The 15819-nt window shown below is 36.9% G+C and overlaps 1 protein-coding gene across 4 annotated transcripts in view; it reads right to left on the bottom strand.

Annotated features, from left to right (window-relative positions):
* Positions 1 to 15819, bottom strand: part of LOC123599338 (cytochrome P450 20A1) — a 79716-nt gene that overhangs the window by 19392 nt on the left and 44505 nt on the right. For all 4 annotated transcript variants that reach the window (XM_045480831.1, XM_045480832.1, XM_045480834.1 and 1 more), the window contains 5 exons: positions 13921 to 14036; positions 12821 to 12875; positions 9536 to 9656; positions 4721 to 4832; positions 3204 to 3268 (listed from right to left, as the gene is read on the bottom strand). In XM_045480831.1, coding sequence (XP_045336787.1) covers positions 3204 to 3268; positions 4721 to 4832; positions 9536 to 9656; positions 12821 to 12875; positions 13921 to 14036 — 469 coding nt within the window. The remainder of the gene's footprint in view (positions 1 to 3203; positions 3269 to 4720; positions 4833 to 9535; positions 9657 to 12820; positions 12876 to 13920; positions 14037 to 15819) is intronic.

Raw genomic sequence — 15819 nt, 5'->3', positions numbered from 1 at the left:
TAAAGTAATCTCCACACCCCACATGGAGATTGAACTCACAACCACGAGATTAAGAGCCGCACACACCACTGACCAAGCCAGCCAGGTGTCCCACTACTGATATTTTGATAGGTATTGAATTGAATTAGATTGCTTTGGGTAGTATAGGCATTTTAACAGTATTCTTCCAGTCCATGGGCATGATACACCTTTCTATTTATATATCTTCAATTTCCTTCATTAGTGTCTTACAGTTTTCAGAGCATAGGTCCTTCAATCCTTGGTTAAATTTATCCCTAGGTTTTAGTTTTGTTTTTTGTTTTTTTTAATGTAATTGTAAATTGGATTGTTTTCTTAATTTCTCTTTCTGGTAGTTCATTATTAGTGTACAGAAATGCTACAGATTTCTGTATATTAATTTTGTATCCTGAAGCTTTACTGAATTTATTAGTTCTAGTAGTTTTTTGATGGAGTGTTTAGGGTTTTCTATATATAATATCATGAGATGTGCAAATAGCAACAGTTTTATTTCTTCCTTACCAATTTGGATGCCTTTTATTTATTTTTCTTGTCTGACTGCTGTGGCTAGGGCTTCCAGTACTATGTTGAATATAAGTGGTGAGACTGAACATCTCTGTTTGCTTTGTTTTTTTTAATGTTTATTTATTTTTGAGAGAAAGAGACAGAGCATGAGTGGGAAAGAGGCAGAGAGAGGGAGACACAGAATATGAAGCAGGCTCCAGGCTCTGAGCTGTCAGCACAGAGCCTGATGTGGGGCTCGAACTCATGAGCCATGAGATCATGATCTGACCTGAAGTCGGATGCTTAACCGACTGAGCCACCCAGGTGCCCCTGTCTTGTTCTTGATCTTAGAGGCAAAGCTTTCTGTTCTTCACCACTGAGGATGATGTGGGCTGTGGGTCTGTCCTATATGGACTTTATTATGTTGAATTATATTCTTTGGCTACTCGAGGCCTTTTGTCATTTCATACAAGTTTTAAGATTACTTGTTCTAGTTCTGTGTAAAATAATATTGGTATTTTGATTATGGATCGCACTTTGTCAATGTGAAAGCAGTCAAACCCCTTCCAGATAAAGACTGAAATATGGGCATTTGCCCGCCTCCTTTGGATTGAACTCTGGGGGCTAGCCACAGTAAGTACCTGCATGCCTATTAACAACTACTTCTTTGTTTGCTATTATCCTATGGAAATTATGAATACAAGAACCCAAGCTACCACAGGTAATTTGGGGCATATCCCTCAGATAGCAGCTGTAAAAGTTAGGCCACTAAATGTGTGCTAAGGGAGAGTCCTCTGACGTGGTTTTATTGTTGGGGTGAATTGGAAGTGGGGTTAGGTCATGCCCACTTGCTCCCCTAGGTTTCAGGAAGGATCATGGCCATTACAGGGAGATGTGTGCTAACTAAAAGCTAGACCCTCAGGCAGCAGCTTCTAAAATTTCCAGTCAAACTCCTTCCTCTGTGCTGAGCCCTAGAGGAAAAGCCACAGCAAGGGCTATGCTCCCATTGTGCACCATTAAGAATTGTTTCTTGGAGGTGGGGGGGAGCCTGATTCTGTGGTATAAGCCTGTGGGACTCATCAACACAAGCCCTGGTGGCTTTTAGAGCTACATGTTTTGGAAACCCAAATCTCAGGTGAGAGTCTTCAATTTGGGGCAGTAAGAGTACCGTCCAAACCCTTTGATCCTCAGGGAGAAGCTGGCAGTTGGGGGTTCCCTCCCAATTATATGGCACTGTGCTGGGGGTAGGTTTATGGTAAGAATGTGCCTCATCCTTTCCTACACGTTTTAATGTGGATATTTTCTCATTTGCCCCATTGTGTTGGAGTCACTAAGCTAGTTTCTGGATTTCTCTCAGAGGGATTTGCTCCATGCATGGCAACATTGAGTGCTGCCATGTTTCTGGAGGGAAATTCAGGAGCCTGCTATGTCACCATTTGGTCCAGTCCACACTGAGGTTTTGACATTTGTCTTCATTCTTTTCAGCTGAGAATTTTGTAATAGTCTGGTTTTTAAAGTTGATAGTATTTCATCCTTTACTATAGAGTAGTATTTACATTACTGTCCATTAAAATCATAGAATTTGACCCGGATTTTCTTGCTCTGACATATTGCCAATATGGTAACAGTAATAATGTATTTCTATGCATTTATTTTTATAAATAAATCATATCCAGACATTTTTCTATAGGGAGAATGTGTTAACATCAGTTACTCAAAAAGAAAACTTCTAAAAACCATAATGAACTACTGAGAATCCCTGAAAAACAGCCTGGCAGTTTCTTACAAAACTAAACATGCACTAGCCATATGACCCAGCAATTGCACTCTTGGGCATTTATCCCAAGGAAACGAAGCCTTATGTTCACACAAAAACCCTTACATGAATGTTCAAAGCAGCTTCATTACCAAAACAACCCAAATGTTCTCCAGTGGGTGAAAGGTTGAACAACTCTGGTATATCCATATAATAGAATACTATGCAGTTCTAAAACGATAGGAAACATATTACGTTGACCTCAAGAGCATTAGATTTAGGGACACCTGGGTGGCTCGGTCACTTAAGTGTCCAACTCTTTAAATTAGCTTAGAGGGGCGCCTGGGTGGCTCAGTCGGTTAAGTGGCCGACTTTGGCTCAGGTCATGATCTCGCGGTCAGTGAGTTCAAGCCCCGCGTCGGGCTCTGTGCTGACAGCTCAGAGCCTGGAGCCTGTTTCAGATTCTGTGTCTCCCTCTCCCTGACCCTCCCCCATTCATGCTCTGTCTCTCTGTCTCAAAAATAAATAAACGTTAAATAAATAAATAAATAAATAAATAAATAAATAAATAAATAAATAAATTCGCTTAGGTCACGATCCCAGGGTTGTGGAACCAAGCCCCGTGTCAGACTCCATGCTGATCATGGAGATCGCTTAAGATTCTCTCCCTCCTCTCTCTTTGCCCTTCCTCCCGCTCACACTAGCGTTCTCTTTCTCTCTCAATAAATAAACCTTAAAAAAAGTGATAATAGGAGAGACAAAGAGAAACAGATAGCAGATTCATGAATGAAATAGTGAACAGAAGATATAAAGAGAAAGCAGTGGCTTTCTTATGTTATATCACTGTCACATATTAAATTTTCTCCTCAAAATTTAGAAAAGGAATGCAAAACATGCAAACACATGAGAATCAATAATCACAAGGATAAAAAAAGATATTTCATACTTATGTGGTAATGGCCAAGTACTGGGATCCTGAAGTACCACACCAAGGGCATAAAGAACAAGAGTCTGCAAAAAAAAAATTACTCTAGTTAGTAAAGGTCTAACAGAGATGAAGTGACTGCCAGAAAGCTGACTCATCCTAAATGCTCTTTTAATACAGACAATGAATACAGAATAAAAATAGAAAGTAAAAGAAGAAAACACAGGTCATTATTTTGATGATTTTATAGTGGGGAAGGCCTCCCTAAGTTTGTCAAAATCTGGAAGTCATAAAGGAATAACAGATTTAACTATGAAAATTTAAAACCTGCATCCAGTTAAAACAAAACAAAACAGACCAAAATCACCAGTGAAAGATAAATAATAAGAAACACATAAGTGTTTAATAAAAAAATAATAAGAAAAACACATTTCCCATATAATTGATAGTTAGTATATACAATACACAAAAGACATTTAAGCTTACTAGAAGAAAGAGTAAGTTAGAAGCACGTAATTCACAAAAGAAATACAAACTGTTAAATATGCATGAAAAGCTGCTCAATCATTCCAATGATCAGGGAAAAGCAAATTAAAATAATGATATAGTATGTCATATAAGAAATGTGTAAAAAGTTCATAAGTCCTGAAGTGGTAAGGATATGGAGAGAAAAAGCATTCTCATACACTGTTGCTAAAAATATAAACTGCTTTTTAGAGGGCAACTTAAATTTAATATACATAAGCAGTTTGACCCCAAAACTCTTATTTCTAAGGCTCTCTCTACTCAATACCTATACAAGTATACAGTTTGTAATAACAAAACAAATGATGTCAATCTAAATTTCAACCAATGGAGACTGCTTAAATAAACTACATAACACACTCATACAATGGAATGAATACTCTACATCCATTAAAAATAATGAGTTGGATCTGTATTAAATACCAGTTGTACTAATAGTCATGATACACTTAAAGAAGCAAATTAATGAAGGATATATGAAAAACAACCTTTCACATATAAATTCAGTTTTTAAAATACATACATATATGTATATTACACACACAGAGTAATATACATACATAGAAAAAGATCTACAAAAATACTTTAGTATTAATAGTAGCACACATGAGGAAGGAAGCCTTTCTATTATTTAGACTTTAAAACAGCATATGTTATTATTATTTAAAATACCTGTGTCCTTCATTTATTTTATTTAAGTTTATTTATTTTGAGAGAGTGAGTGAGCACAAGTGGGGGAAGGGCAGAGAGTAGGACAGAGAGAAAGAATCCCAAGCACGGTTAACACTGTGAGTGCAGAGCCCAACATGGGGCTTGAACCCACGAACCATGAGATCATGACCTGAACCAAAGTCAGACACTTAACCGACTGAGCCACCCAGGTACCCCGTGTCTTTGATTTAATAACAGGTATAACTTATTGGACATTTTAGACAATACAATTTAAAAATACACACTAAAAGAGTTGAAAAGAACAACTAGATGAGTTAGTAAGTATAACAAATATTTCCTACCTCTCTAGGAATAATAAATTTGTCAACCTTTCCTTCAATATCTTGAAGCCGGGCAGAAACTGGAGTCAGTTTGGCAGTCCGAACTGTTTCACAAAGTACTTGCCGACAATATCTGTTAAAAAAAAAACATTTTTACAGATTTTTACTCTGGGAGAGGCAGTTTGAAATGTATATACATTTTAAAATGTCATTCAACAACTTTAATAATCTTCCTAATTTGAAATAGTCACATCATAATTCTAATGTGTTTTAAAATAAGTTATGTATTAGAGGTATATAAAGTCCAGGTAGGTATAAATTTAAACAAATGAAAACAACTTTAAAAGTACCAGAAGAAAACTCAAAACAGTTATTTTTATATTTGAGTGCAAAATTCCTTTATTTTTAAAATAAAAATAAAAATATTGACACGACAGAAATCATAAAGAAAAATACAAATAATCCAAGTATGAAAATGTAACATATTTGCAATTGTAAGTACAACTGAAAAACAACTAGGAAAAATATTATCACAATGTGTAACAGCTCTTTAAAAATCCATAATTATTGGGGCGTCTAGGTGGCTCACTCAGTTAAGTGTCTGATGCCTGACTTCAGCTGGAGTCATGATCTCATGGTCATGAGATAGAGCCCCAAGTGGGGCTCTGCACTGGGCATGGAGCCTGCTTGAGATTCTTTCTCTCCCTCTGCCCCCCCCCCCCCAGCTCGTGCTCGCTCTCTCTCTATCTCTTTCTCCCTAAAAAATAAACAAAAATTTATAAAATAAAAATAAAAATAGATCATGAAAATCATCAAACGACCTGACAGAAATATGGACAAACATTAAAAATTCACATACAACAAAATACACATGTCCTGCAAACATATGAAGTGATACTCAACCTCTTTAATGGTGGAAAAATTGCCAATTATAGCAAATTAAAAAAAGTTTTTAACGTTTATTCATTTTCGAGACACAGAGACAGAGCATGAGTGGGGGAGGGATAGAGAGAGAGAGAGGGAGACACAGAATCCAAAGCAGGCTCCAGGCTTTGGGCTGCCAGCACAGAGCCTGACGTGGGGCTCGAACTCACAGACCGTGAGATCATGACCTGAGCCAAAGTCGGACGCTTAACCGACTGAGCCAAAATGGGGAAAAGAGGGGTGTCTGGGTGGCTCAGTGGGTTGACTTTCGCTCAGGTCATGATCTCAGGGTTCATGAGTTCAAGCCCCATATCAGGCTCACTACTATCAGTGCAGAGCCTGCTCTATGCACTATCTCACTTAATCCTTAAACCTCATGGATGCTATTATTATTTTAATTTTACAGATTTTTAGAAATGAGGCAATTTTATTTTTAATTTTTTTCGATTTTTTTTTTATTGAGAGAGAAAGAGAGAGAGACAGAGTGCAAGGGAGGGGCAGAGAGAGAGGGAGACACAGAATCCAAAGCAGGCTCCAGGCTCTGAGCTGTCAGCAAAGAGCGCAATGTGGGGCTGGAACCCATAAACCACAAGATCACGACCTGAGCCGAAGTCGGATGCCCAACAGACTGAGCCACCCAGGCGACCCATAAAATGAGGCAATTATTTAAGATCAACACAGCAGGGAAGTGGTGTCAACAGAATTCAAACCTAGGTGTGTCTTAGTCCACAGCCCCTTATCGTAAATACTAAGTTACTGTATATATCCTTCAATAATAATCTCACTTCTAGGACTTTATTAATAGAAACAATTGGAAATATTAACAAAAATACAAGTGTAGGAAAGTTGGCTGTTTATAATATCTAAAAACAACAAAAACAAAGGAGGCAAATCCTTCCTTTCCTCTTTGAACAAGTATTTATTAGGTACCTACTACATTAGAAGCACCATGTTAGATACTGAACTACAACAGTGAACAAGACAGATATCCACAAAGGGACTCAAAGTCTAGTTGGTAGGGAAAGAGAAGGAGGTAGGGACATCAAGGATGACAATTTAAAAAGCATACTAATGGTTATGATAAAGGAAGTTCAGGGATTTGGATAACATATGGCATAGCAGGAGCACCTAACTAAAGAAAGGACTTTGCAGAGAAATAAGCATTTTAGGCTGAGACCTGCTGGAAAAAAAAAAAAAAAAAAAGGCGTTAGCTAGAAGACAAAGGAAGAGAGAATCTAGACAAAGGAGTAGTCTGTAAAAGCCAGAAGATAAGAAAGACTACTGCAGCTTTGCAGAAACAAAAGAATTTTAGTATAGCTAAATCCTAGATATGAAAAGGTACAAATAATAAGAGAAAAGATGGGAGAAGAATACAAAGCCCAGCTCTTGGAATGCCTCATAAGCTACACTGGTGAGTTTAAATGTTACCTTAGGGGCAATCAAAAGTCACTGAAGGCTTTTAAATTAGGGAGTCATCTGCCCAGATGCTGACTCCCTAGGTATAGAAAAATCACTAGCACAGTAATTCTCAACATTAGAATTATCTGAGAAGCTTTTGAAAACTGATGCCTGGAGATTGTTGGTATAGAATTGGCCCTAGGTTATCTGTATGTTTAAAGCACCCAGTGTTTACAGTGTGTAGTCACAGCCTCCAGTAGCAACTTGGAAAATGGACTGGAGGGGACCAAGATCCAAGGCTGTTGAAATATCCCACACAAGTTGATGGTGGTCTGAATAGAGTGGGGGCGATGAAAAGAATTAAAATCAAACTTCCAACTAAAATGTGTTTGGGAAGTACAAACAACAAACCTAATAACTGATTGGATGTGGTGGAGTTATACATATATAAAAACACTGTCCATAAAATATTTAGAGAAAAAATTAAATTTACAGAAGATTTATATTTTTATATTTTAAAATATTTTGAAATTTTTTATTTTAAATATATATGTATATATGCACAGAAAAAGCTGGAAAAATAGTAAAAATAGTTAACAGTTGTTATCTCTTAAGGGTACACTTACAAAAAACCTTCACCTTCTACTTCATACACTTCTGTATTATAAAAACTTCAAAAGACAATTATGTATTACTTTCAAAATGAAAGGTTATGAGGAGCCTAGATGGCTCAGTAAGTTAAGCGTGTGACTTCAGCTCAGGTCATGATCTCATGGTTCGTGAGTTCGAGCCCCACATTGGGCTCTGGGCCGACAGCTCAGAGCCTGGAGCCTCCTTTGGATTCTGGGTCTCCCCCTCTCTCTGCCCCTTCTCCCCTTGCACTCTCTCTCTTACTCCCTCAGAAATAAATAAACATTAAAAAATTTAAAAAAATAAAATGAAAGGGTTAAATTTAAGGTAATGAATAAAACTTCCAACATTTTGAAGAATTTGTAAGATAAGTCTCCCTATCTTCTTTTCTATAGTTAAAAGAGGTAAATACAAAGGTAGGGTTGGTCACCTGCTATCCAGACTCAGACTTCAACACCTCAAGCAGCCACAGTTGTTATTAAAAAAAAATCTTTTTAGGGGCGCCTGGGTGGCTCAGTCAGTTGAGCGACTGACTTCGGCTCAGGTCATGATCTCACAGTTCATGAGTTCGAGCCCGCGTTGGGCTCTATGCTGACAGCTCAGAGCCTGGAGCCTGCTTCTGTTTCTGTGTCTCCCCCTCTCTCTGCCCCTAACCCACTCACATTCTGTCTCTGTCTCTCTCAAAAATAAATAAACATTAAAACAAATTTTTTAAATCTTTTTAATTAAGGTATTATTTACATATAAAAATTCATCTTTCTCACCTGTACAATTTAATGAACTTTGGTCATTGTGTATAACTGTCTAACCACAACCACAAGCAAAATACAGAACAGTTCCCTCACCCTAAAAACTTTTCTCATTCTCCCTCCTAGTTGATCCCCTCCCTATTCCTGGCCCCAGACAACCACTGATCTACTTTCTATCACTACAGTTTTTTCCTTTTCCTAGAATTTCACCTTAATGAAATCATATTGTATGCACACTGTACGTGTTTGACTTCTTTCACTTAATAGAATGACATTTATCCACATTGTTGTATATATATTATCATATTTTTTTTTTACTACTTGGTAATATTTCAAGATAACACAATTTGTCTATTCACCAGTTGATCAACATCTGGACTGCTTCTACTTTTTGCTATCATGAATAATATTGCTATTAAATTGGCATAAAGTTCTCTGGGTGGACATATTTTTTTCATTTCTCTTGGGTAAATGCCTTGGAGAATTTTGGGGCTATATGGTTAAGTGTATGTTTAACTGCCACATTGTTTTCCAACAGGACTGTACCATTTTGCATTCCCATCACTAAGGTTCCACTTATTTGAACATCAATGATACTATTTTATACAGTTTAATGTAAAGGTTTCCCAGAACTACCTTATGGTTTTTATTTTTGTTTTATTTAAGAGAGAGAGTGTGAGCGGGGGAGAGAGGCAGAGGGAAAGAGAGAGAATCACAAGTGGGCTCCACACTGAATGTTGAGCCAAAATCAAAAGTTGGATGCTCGACTGAGCCACCCAGGCACCCCTATCTTATGATTTTAAAGAGCAAATTAAATTATCTAAGTCCTATAAAAATATATACCTTTCCCAGATATTATCATTAGCTTTAAATAAGCTGGTTAAACTTATTAGTGAGAATAAGAAGTTCGTGAGTTCAAGCTCTGCGTTGCTCTGTGCTGACAGCTCAGAGCCTGGAGCCTGCTTCAGATTCTGTGTCTCCCTCTCTCTGTGCCCTTTCTCAGCTCACACTCACACACTCTCTCTCTCAAAAATAATAAACATTAAAAAAATTAAAAAATTAAAAAAAAAAAGATAGTTAAACCAATTCAAATTTACCTTTTAATCATCTCTTCTTCTTTTTATTGTATTCTTACCTGAGCTGCTCAATTTTCTCTGGAGTAATGGGATCCTTCCCCAAAACTTGGTCTATCTCTTCATAAAGTTTTTTCTGAACCTCTTCAGAGGTGGTTAAAAAACAGATTGCCCAGGTGCACACTAAGTAAAAATTTATATTAATAACAATGAAAATAGCTAACTCATAGTTTGGGTACTATTATTATTTTGTTCCTGTATTTTCCTTTTTTTCTGATAGGCAAGATACCTAAATGCTACCAAAAAATAAAACAAGATTATTCACAGGATTTGTACTTCATTGAACAGAACACAAATATTTATAGAACATTCCTAAAGAGATAGTACAATCTGGAAAATTTCTTTCTTAAAAACTGGCAAGTAACTGAAGCCAAAAATGCATTTTAACTTAAGTAAAAATAGTAATGATAATAAATAAACTTCACATCTGAAGGAGTGTTAAATGCTGACAACTGTAACGGACTGTCTGGTTCATCCAACTTTGTGTAATAAAAATACTGATTTATCAGTTCACTCAGGAACCCTAATGAAATGATTCATACAAATCAAAGTAGCAGGAGATTTACCTATAAATCAATACTCTAAATTTTTACTTGTAATGGTAGATACAGTGGCTCAAGAATTGGTACCAGTTATTGCTTAGGACAGTGGTTGGTTCTCAAGGTTCTCAAAAACCACCTGGGAATTGATTGATAGCACAACCCCACATTTCGCAGATTCTGATTCAACAGGTTTAGGAGAGTCCACGCATCTATACTTCCAACAAATAACAATTATTTTGATGAACACCAAGATTGGAAGATTATTAAACTTATGGACTTATTTTTGCTTAAAATGGTTTATAGATTGTTCACTGAGAAAATGAGAAGATAAGAAAATTACATGATGAACATAAAACAGAGGTAATAAGAGTAGTTATATTTCCTTTAGAAATCCACTGGGATTACAAACTATTCAAAGAATGGAACCATTCAGATACATAGTACCTTTTGCCCTAGATTATGCTTGAGATGACTCGATCTATACTACTTTTTCTATGTCAAGTACTTTAAAAAATGCATTAAGTAGTTTCTACCTCCACTTATTAATTATCTCTTTCTTTAACTAAGGGCTGTCTTAAATTTGTTTCAAAGTTACTTTTTTTTAAATGTTTGCTTTATTCACATATTATCCAATTCCGATTCCTGAAAGGACATACTCACTTTCTAAGTGTTATTACCATTAAAATTTATAGCTGCCTGGTACTCAATTATTTTTTTTTTTACTCACATCCAGAGTTTATAAAAGGCACATGAGTAACTGCCTGTCCTTAGCTTTTTCCTACAAAAACTTCTTTATTAGGGCTTTTGAGTGAACTACAGAATTTGTATTTCACAAGTGACATGAAAACTTGTACAGACAGTGCATAATATGTACGCAATTTTACAATATATAGTAATATACAACACTAAAAGAGCACAAGGATATGCACACAGTAGGTACTCATATACCCCACTTTACTGTATCATCACTTAAAATATAATTATATAAGCTTAATAATCTCAAACATTGGTTCTTTTGTAGAACTCCATCAAAAAGTATGACTGAGCACAACTTAAATGTAAGATTTTAAGTCACTGAATGTTCTTTAATTATGATACTGAACCAAAGACACAACTGTATATTTGAGAGATACCTAGGAGGTCATCTAGAGCTAAACTCTTATTTTAGAAAAGGGAAAAATGTAAAGGCAAGTATCTTGCTTAGTAGTAGAGGAAGGACTTTAAAGTTTCCTACTCTCGTGACTCTCAAAAACTTTAGAGATACCTTAAAAAATAACCAACCCATGTGCAAAGAAACAGTGAGTGATAGGCTAAAATCCCCCCTAAAAACTGCAATACCATTAAAACATTAACTCGACTTTGGAAATGGTCACTTATTGTGTTCTGTATCCAGAGCACAACTAATTTAGATTTTTTTGAAGGTCTTTAGCAAAGATATATTTTAATATAGTAAATTTTTTTAATGTTTATTTTTAGTTTTGAGAGAAAGTGTGAGTAGAGAGAGAGAACTCATGAACAGGAGAAGGGAAGAGAGAAAGGGAGAGGCAGGGAGGGGGGAGGGGCAGAGGATCCAAAGCAGGCTCCATGCTGAGGGCAGAGAGCCCCAGGGGGGCTCAGGATGTAGGGCTCAGGCTGGAACCCAGGAACCCTGAGATCATGGCCTGAGGTCAGATGCTTAACTGACTAAGCCACCCAGGTGCCCCTAATGCAGTAAATTTTTAAAACAAGTTAAGTACTTTTTAAAAAAGTTCAATACATTATTTTTGACACATTTGACCTAAATTCCACAACTCTAGGTGTCAAAAATTTTATAAGGAAGAAAAATGTATGGGAAGTTTACATTTTGAATCATTGTTTTTAAACAAAGTTGTAAGTGAAATCCTTCAAATATATAATTTTTTTTCTATTTCAAACTGTTATTTTAGTATTTCCTTTAACATTTTATACTAGTATATTTTTATTTTATTTTATTTTATTTTTTATAATTTTTTTTTTCAACGTTTATTTATTTTTGGGACAGAGAGAGACAGAGCATGAACGGGGGAGGGGCAGAGAGAGAGGGAGACACAGAATCGGAAACAGGCTCCAGGCTCTGAGCCATCAGCCCAGAGCCTGACGCGGGGCTCCAACTCACGGACCGCGAGATCGTGACCTGGCTGAAGTCGGACGCTTAACCGACTGCGCCACCCAGGCGCCCCAATACTAGTATATTTTTAGAAACATACACAGATTTTTATAAACACCCTATGAATTAATGGTACTCTGCTAAACTAAAATACAGTAAGGAAACATAGAAACATATCACACATTTTAGAATTTTAAGTAAAAATCACCTTCAATTCTAACAAGAGAGGAGTTCTTTTAAATTGTGATCTCTGTGGCCTATATCCTCTGTTGGTAGACCTTAATAAGAGCAAACTGGATTGTAGTCAAAGAGAAAAGCCACAGCAGGAAATTGAAAATCTCACTGCTCTGGTTGGAAAAGTGTCAATAGCAGTTCATTTTAAAGGCACTAACTAGAATTCACAATCCATAAACTGTGTCAAGAAATTTATGGCAATGTTCAGAGGTGGCATAGAGCACCTGGGGTTAAAAAAAAAAAAAAGGCAGTTGTGTGAATCAAGCCTTTCAAACAAGAATAAAGAAGAAAAGAGACAGGAAATTATAAAGAGGTCTTGCAAACAATGTTTCTTTTGTTTTATCCCTGTGTATAATATCTCTCAAAAAAAATCAGTTTATACTTACATTTTGCAGTTATTATGCAACTGGCCAGAGAAAATATCATACTGTCTTCAAGGATCTAGGAAAGAAAACTAAGTTTAGAAAGTGTAAAATGTTTAAGGTGGCCTCTATTAGATCCTATTAAAATAATGTGTAGTACAGAATTAGGGTCAAGGAAAGGAAAAAAAGTCTATTACTTCTTTACAATGTTTTCACTTAAAAAAAGTCTAATGTAAAAACCAGTCTAAATACTGTATTGATTTTTTGATGCAATAAACATTTGTCAGTAATATCACTGGCTCATGATATGTTTTTTTGCAAATATCACTGGCTCAATCCTATCTTTCTGGCTTGGCCCGAAGCAGCAGCAAAGCCTCAAGAACAATGGAGAAGGAGCTGCCATTGTCCTTGGAGCCTTATTCAATTTCTGCACCCATACACATACCCAGCAAACCATTCTATCTCTGAAATTTGCATGCATAGAGTGGGCAGAAGATTCCTATAAAGAACAGGTGTGGACTCTTGTTCTTTGCCCGACAACACCACACAGTGGTATGCTGGGGGTAACAGAGGCACCCTGGGAACAAGCCAAGCTGCTATATCTAGTCATTTAGGTAGAGCAGCTTGGCTGATAAAGACTTCTATAAGTCCATGGGGCAACTGTGTGGCTCAGTTGGTTGGGTATCCGACTTCAGCTCAGGTCATGACCTCACAGACCATGAGTTCGAGCCCCGCATCAGGCTATGTGCTGACAGCTCGTGGCCTGGAGCCTGATTCGGATTCTGTGTCTTCCTCTCTCTCTCTGCCCCTCCCCTACTTGTGCTCTTCTCTCTCTCTCAAAAATAAACTTAAAAAAAAAAAAGACTTATACAAGTCCTCCTCTTTTATGATAGAAGAATTTTGATTCAGTATTTGCTTACTCAATATTAATTAATATACAGCTGATTCAAAGATCTAAATACCTGTACTAACATGAGACTAAAATACCTATACTATTTATAGATGATGTACAATAAAAGAGAAGCCACTAAATTTTAGGAGGGAATCTGGATTAAAGTGAATAAAAAACATGCTATACATGTGTGATTATCATTTATTTGATAAACACTGAACAATTACATCACCTGCTGGTCATTAAGGTTCCCTTGTACTAAGGAGTCAATGAAAATATGTTGACTGAAGTTCCTTCCTTTTCGTTCTTTTATGATTTTCTTTAAGATATATTCCAGTTGCATAAGAGCTTAGAGAAGAAATCCAAAAAAATTTAGAATATAAACATTTGTAAAGACTGAACATTTTTTAAATATTTTTGTACACTGTTGCTATGTGCAGAACAAAGCTTTCAAAAGTAAAAGAGGTATAACCGACAATTTTTAAAAAGCTAATTTATGCTTAAATTCATGAACTTTCTTTTCCTTATTTTTTGCTAAATTTTACATATAAAAAGCTGTTTAAAGCATGTAGGTACAATTTAAGGAATAATTATAAAGCAAACACCCATAACAGCACCACCTACATCAAGAAGTAGAACTAATGCCAGCACCTGGGAGGCCTCCACACACATAAACCTCCTATGATATTATCTACTTCCCTTCTAAATTCTGTCTTTTTAACTCCATTCCTCTCCCACATCAGGCATTTAGGAACAGAAACAGATGTAAAATAATCAGAAAAGTAGATTTATGAAACCAGAAGGATACAGAATGAATAACTGATATCCAACAGTCAAAATTATCCCGAAGTCATTGCTCAGTCTCCATCTTACTTGACCCATCACAGGATTTGATGATGTTGATCACATAGCCTCCAGGTGTAAAATTTTCATTTGAATCTTGGGGTTCCAATGTTCTCCTGGACTCCATACTTACCCTACCTTGTTGCCTGCTCATTCTGTCTCCTTTTGTTGATTCCTTCTCTTGAATTTCTTACTGATATAATGTCCAAGGTCAGGACCGAGTTTTTGGACCTCTTCTCTTTTGCTATTACATTCTTTACCTTGATGGTCACTAGTCTCAAGGCTTTAAATACAAACTATTGACTGAACACTCCCAAATTTATATTTATAGTCAGGAACTCTTTCCCCTTAACTCCAGACTCACGTATCTAACAACCAACTTATTAACCTCTCCACTTAGATGTCTGAAGCATATTAAACATAACATATACACAAATGAACTCTTGATTTTTCCCCACCAAAACTCGATCCTCCTACAGTCTGCCCCCTCTCCTTCATTCTCCAACTACTTCATTCTCCAACTACTCAGGCCTAAAACCTTGGTGTCACCTTCTCTCTTATACCACACAACTAATCTGTCAGTTAATGTTGGTGTTCTACCTCCAAAGTACAGAATTATTCTCCCTTACTATTTTTTTTAATTCTATATTTTCTGTTGCCTGCCACCTAGTCCAATCCACATTATTTCTCTTGCCTGTTTCATTGCAATAGCCCCTGAATTAGTCCCTGCTTCTGCTCTAGGTGCCTATAATCCATCACAGCAGCCAGAATGACCCTTTAAAAACATAACCCAGATTGGGGTGCCTGGCTGGCTTAGGTGGTAGAGCATGCAACTCTTGATTTTAGAGTTATAAACTCAATGCCCACGTTGGATGTGGAGATTACTTAAAAATAAAATCTTTGGGTGCCCCTGGGTGGCTCAGTTGGTTAACTGTCTGACTCTTAATTTCAGCTCAGGTCATAATCTCATGGTTCATGGGAATGAGCCTCACATTAGGCTCTGTGCTGACAGTGCAGAGCCTGCTTGGGATTCTCTCTCTTTCTCTCTCTCTCAAAATAAACATTAAGAAATAGTAAAATAGGGGCGCCTGGGTGGCGCAGTCGGTTAAGCGTCCGACTTCAGCCAGGTCACGATCTCGCGGTCCGTGAGTTCGAGCCCCGCGTCGGGCTCTGGGCTGATGGCTCAGAGCCTGGAGCCTGTTTCTGATTCTGTGTCTCCCTCTCTCTCTGCCCCTCCCCCGTTCATGCTCTGTCTCTCTCTGTCCCAAAAATAAATAAAAAAACGTTG

The sequence above is a fragment of the Leopardus geoffroyi genome, chromosome C1 (genome assembly GCF_018350155.1).
Source record: "Leopardus geoffroyi isolate Oge1 chromosome C1, O.geoffroyi_Oge1_pat1.0, whole genome shotgun sequence".
In the NCBI taxonomy this organism is placed as follows: Eukaryota; Metazoa; Chordata; class Mammalia; order Carnivora; family Felidae; genus Leopardus; species Leopardus geoffroyi.
The sequence above is the reverse complement of the archived record's forward strand: the minus strand, read 5'-3'. Positions and strand labels throughout refer to the sequence as shown.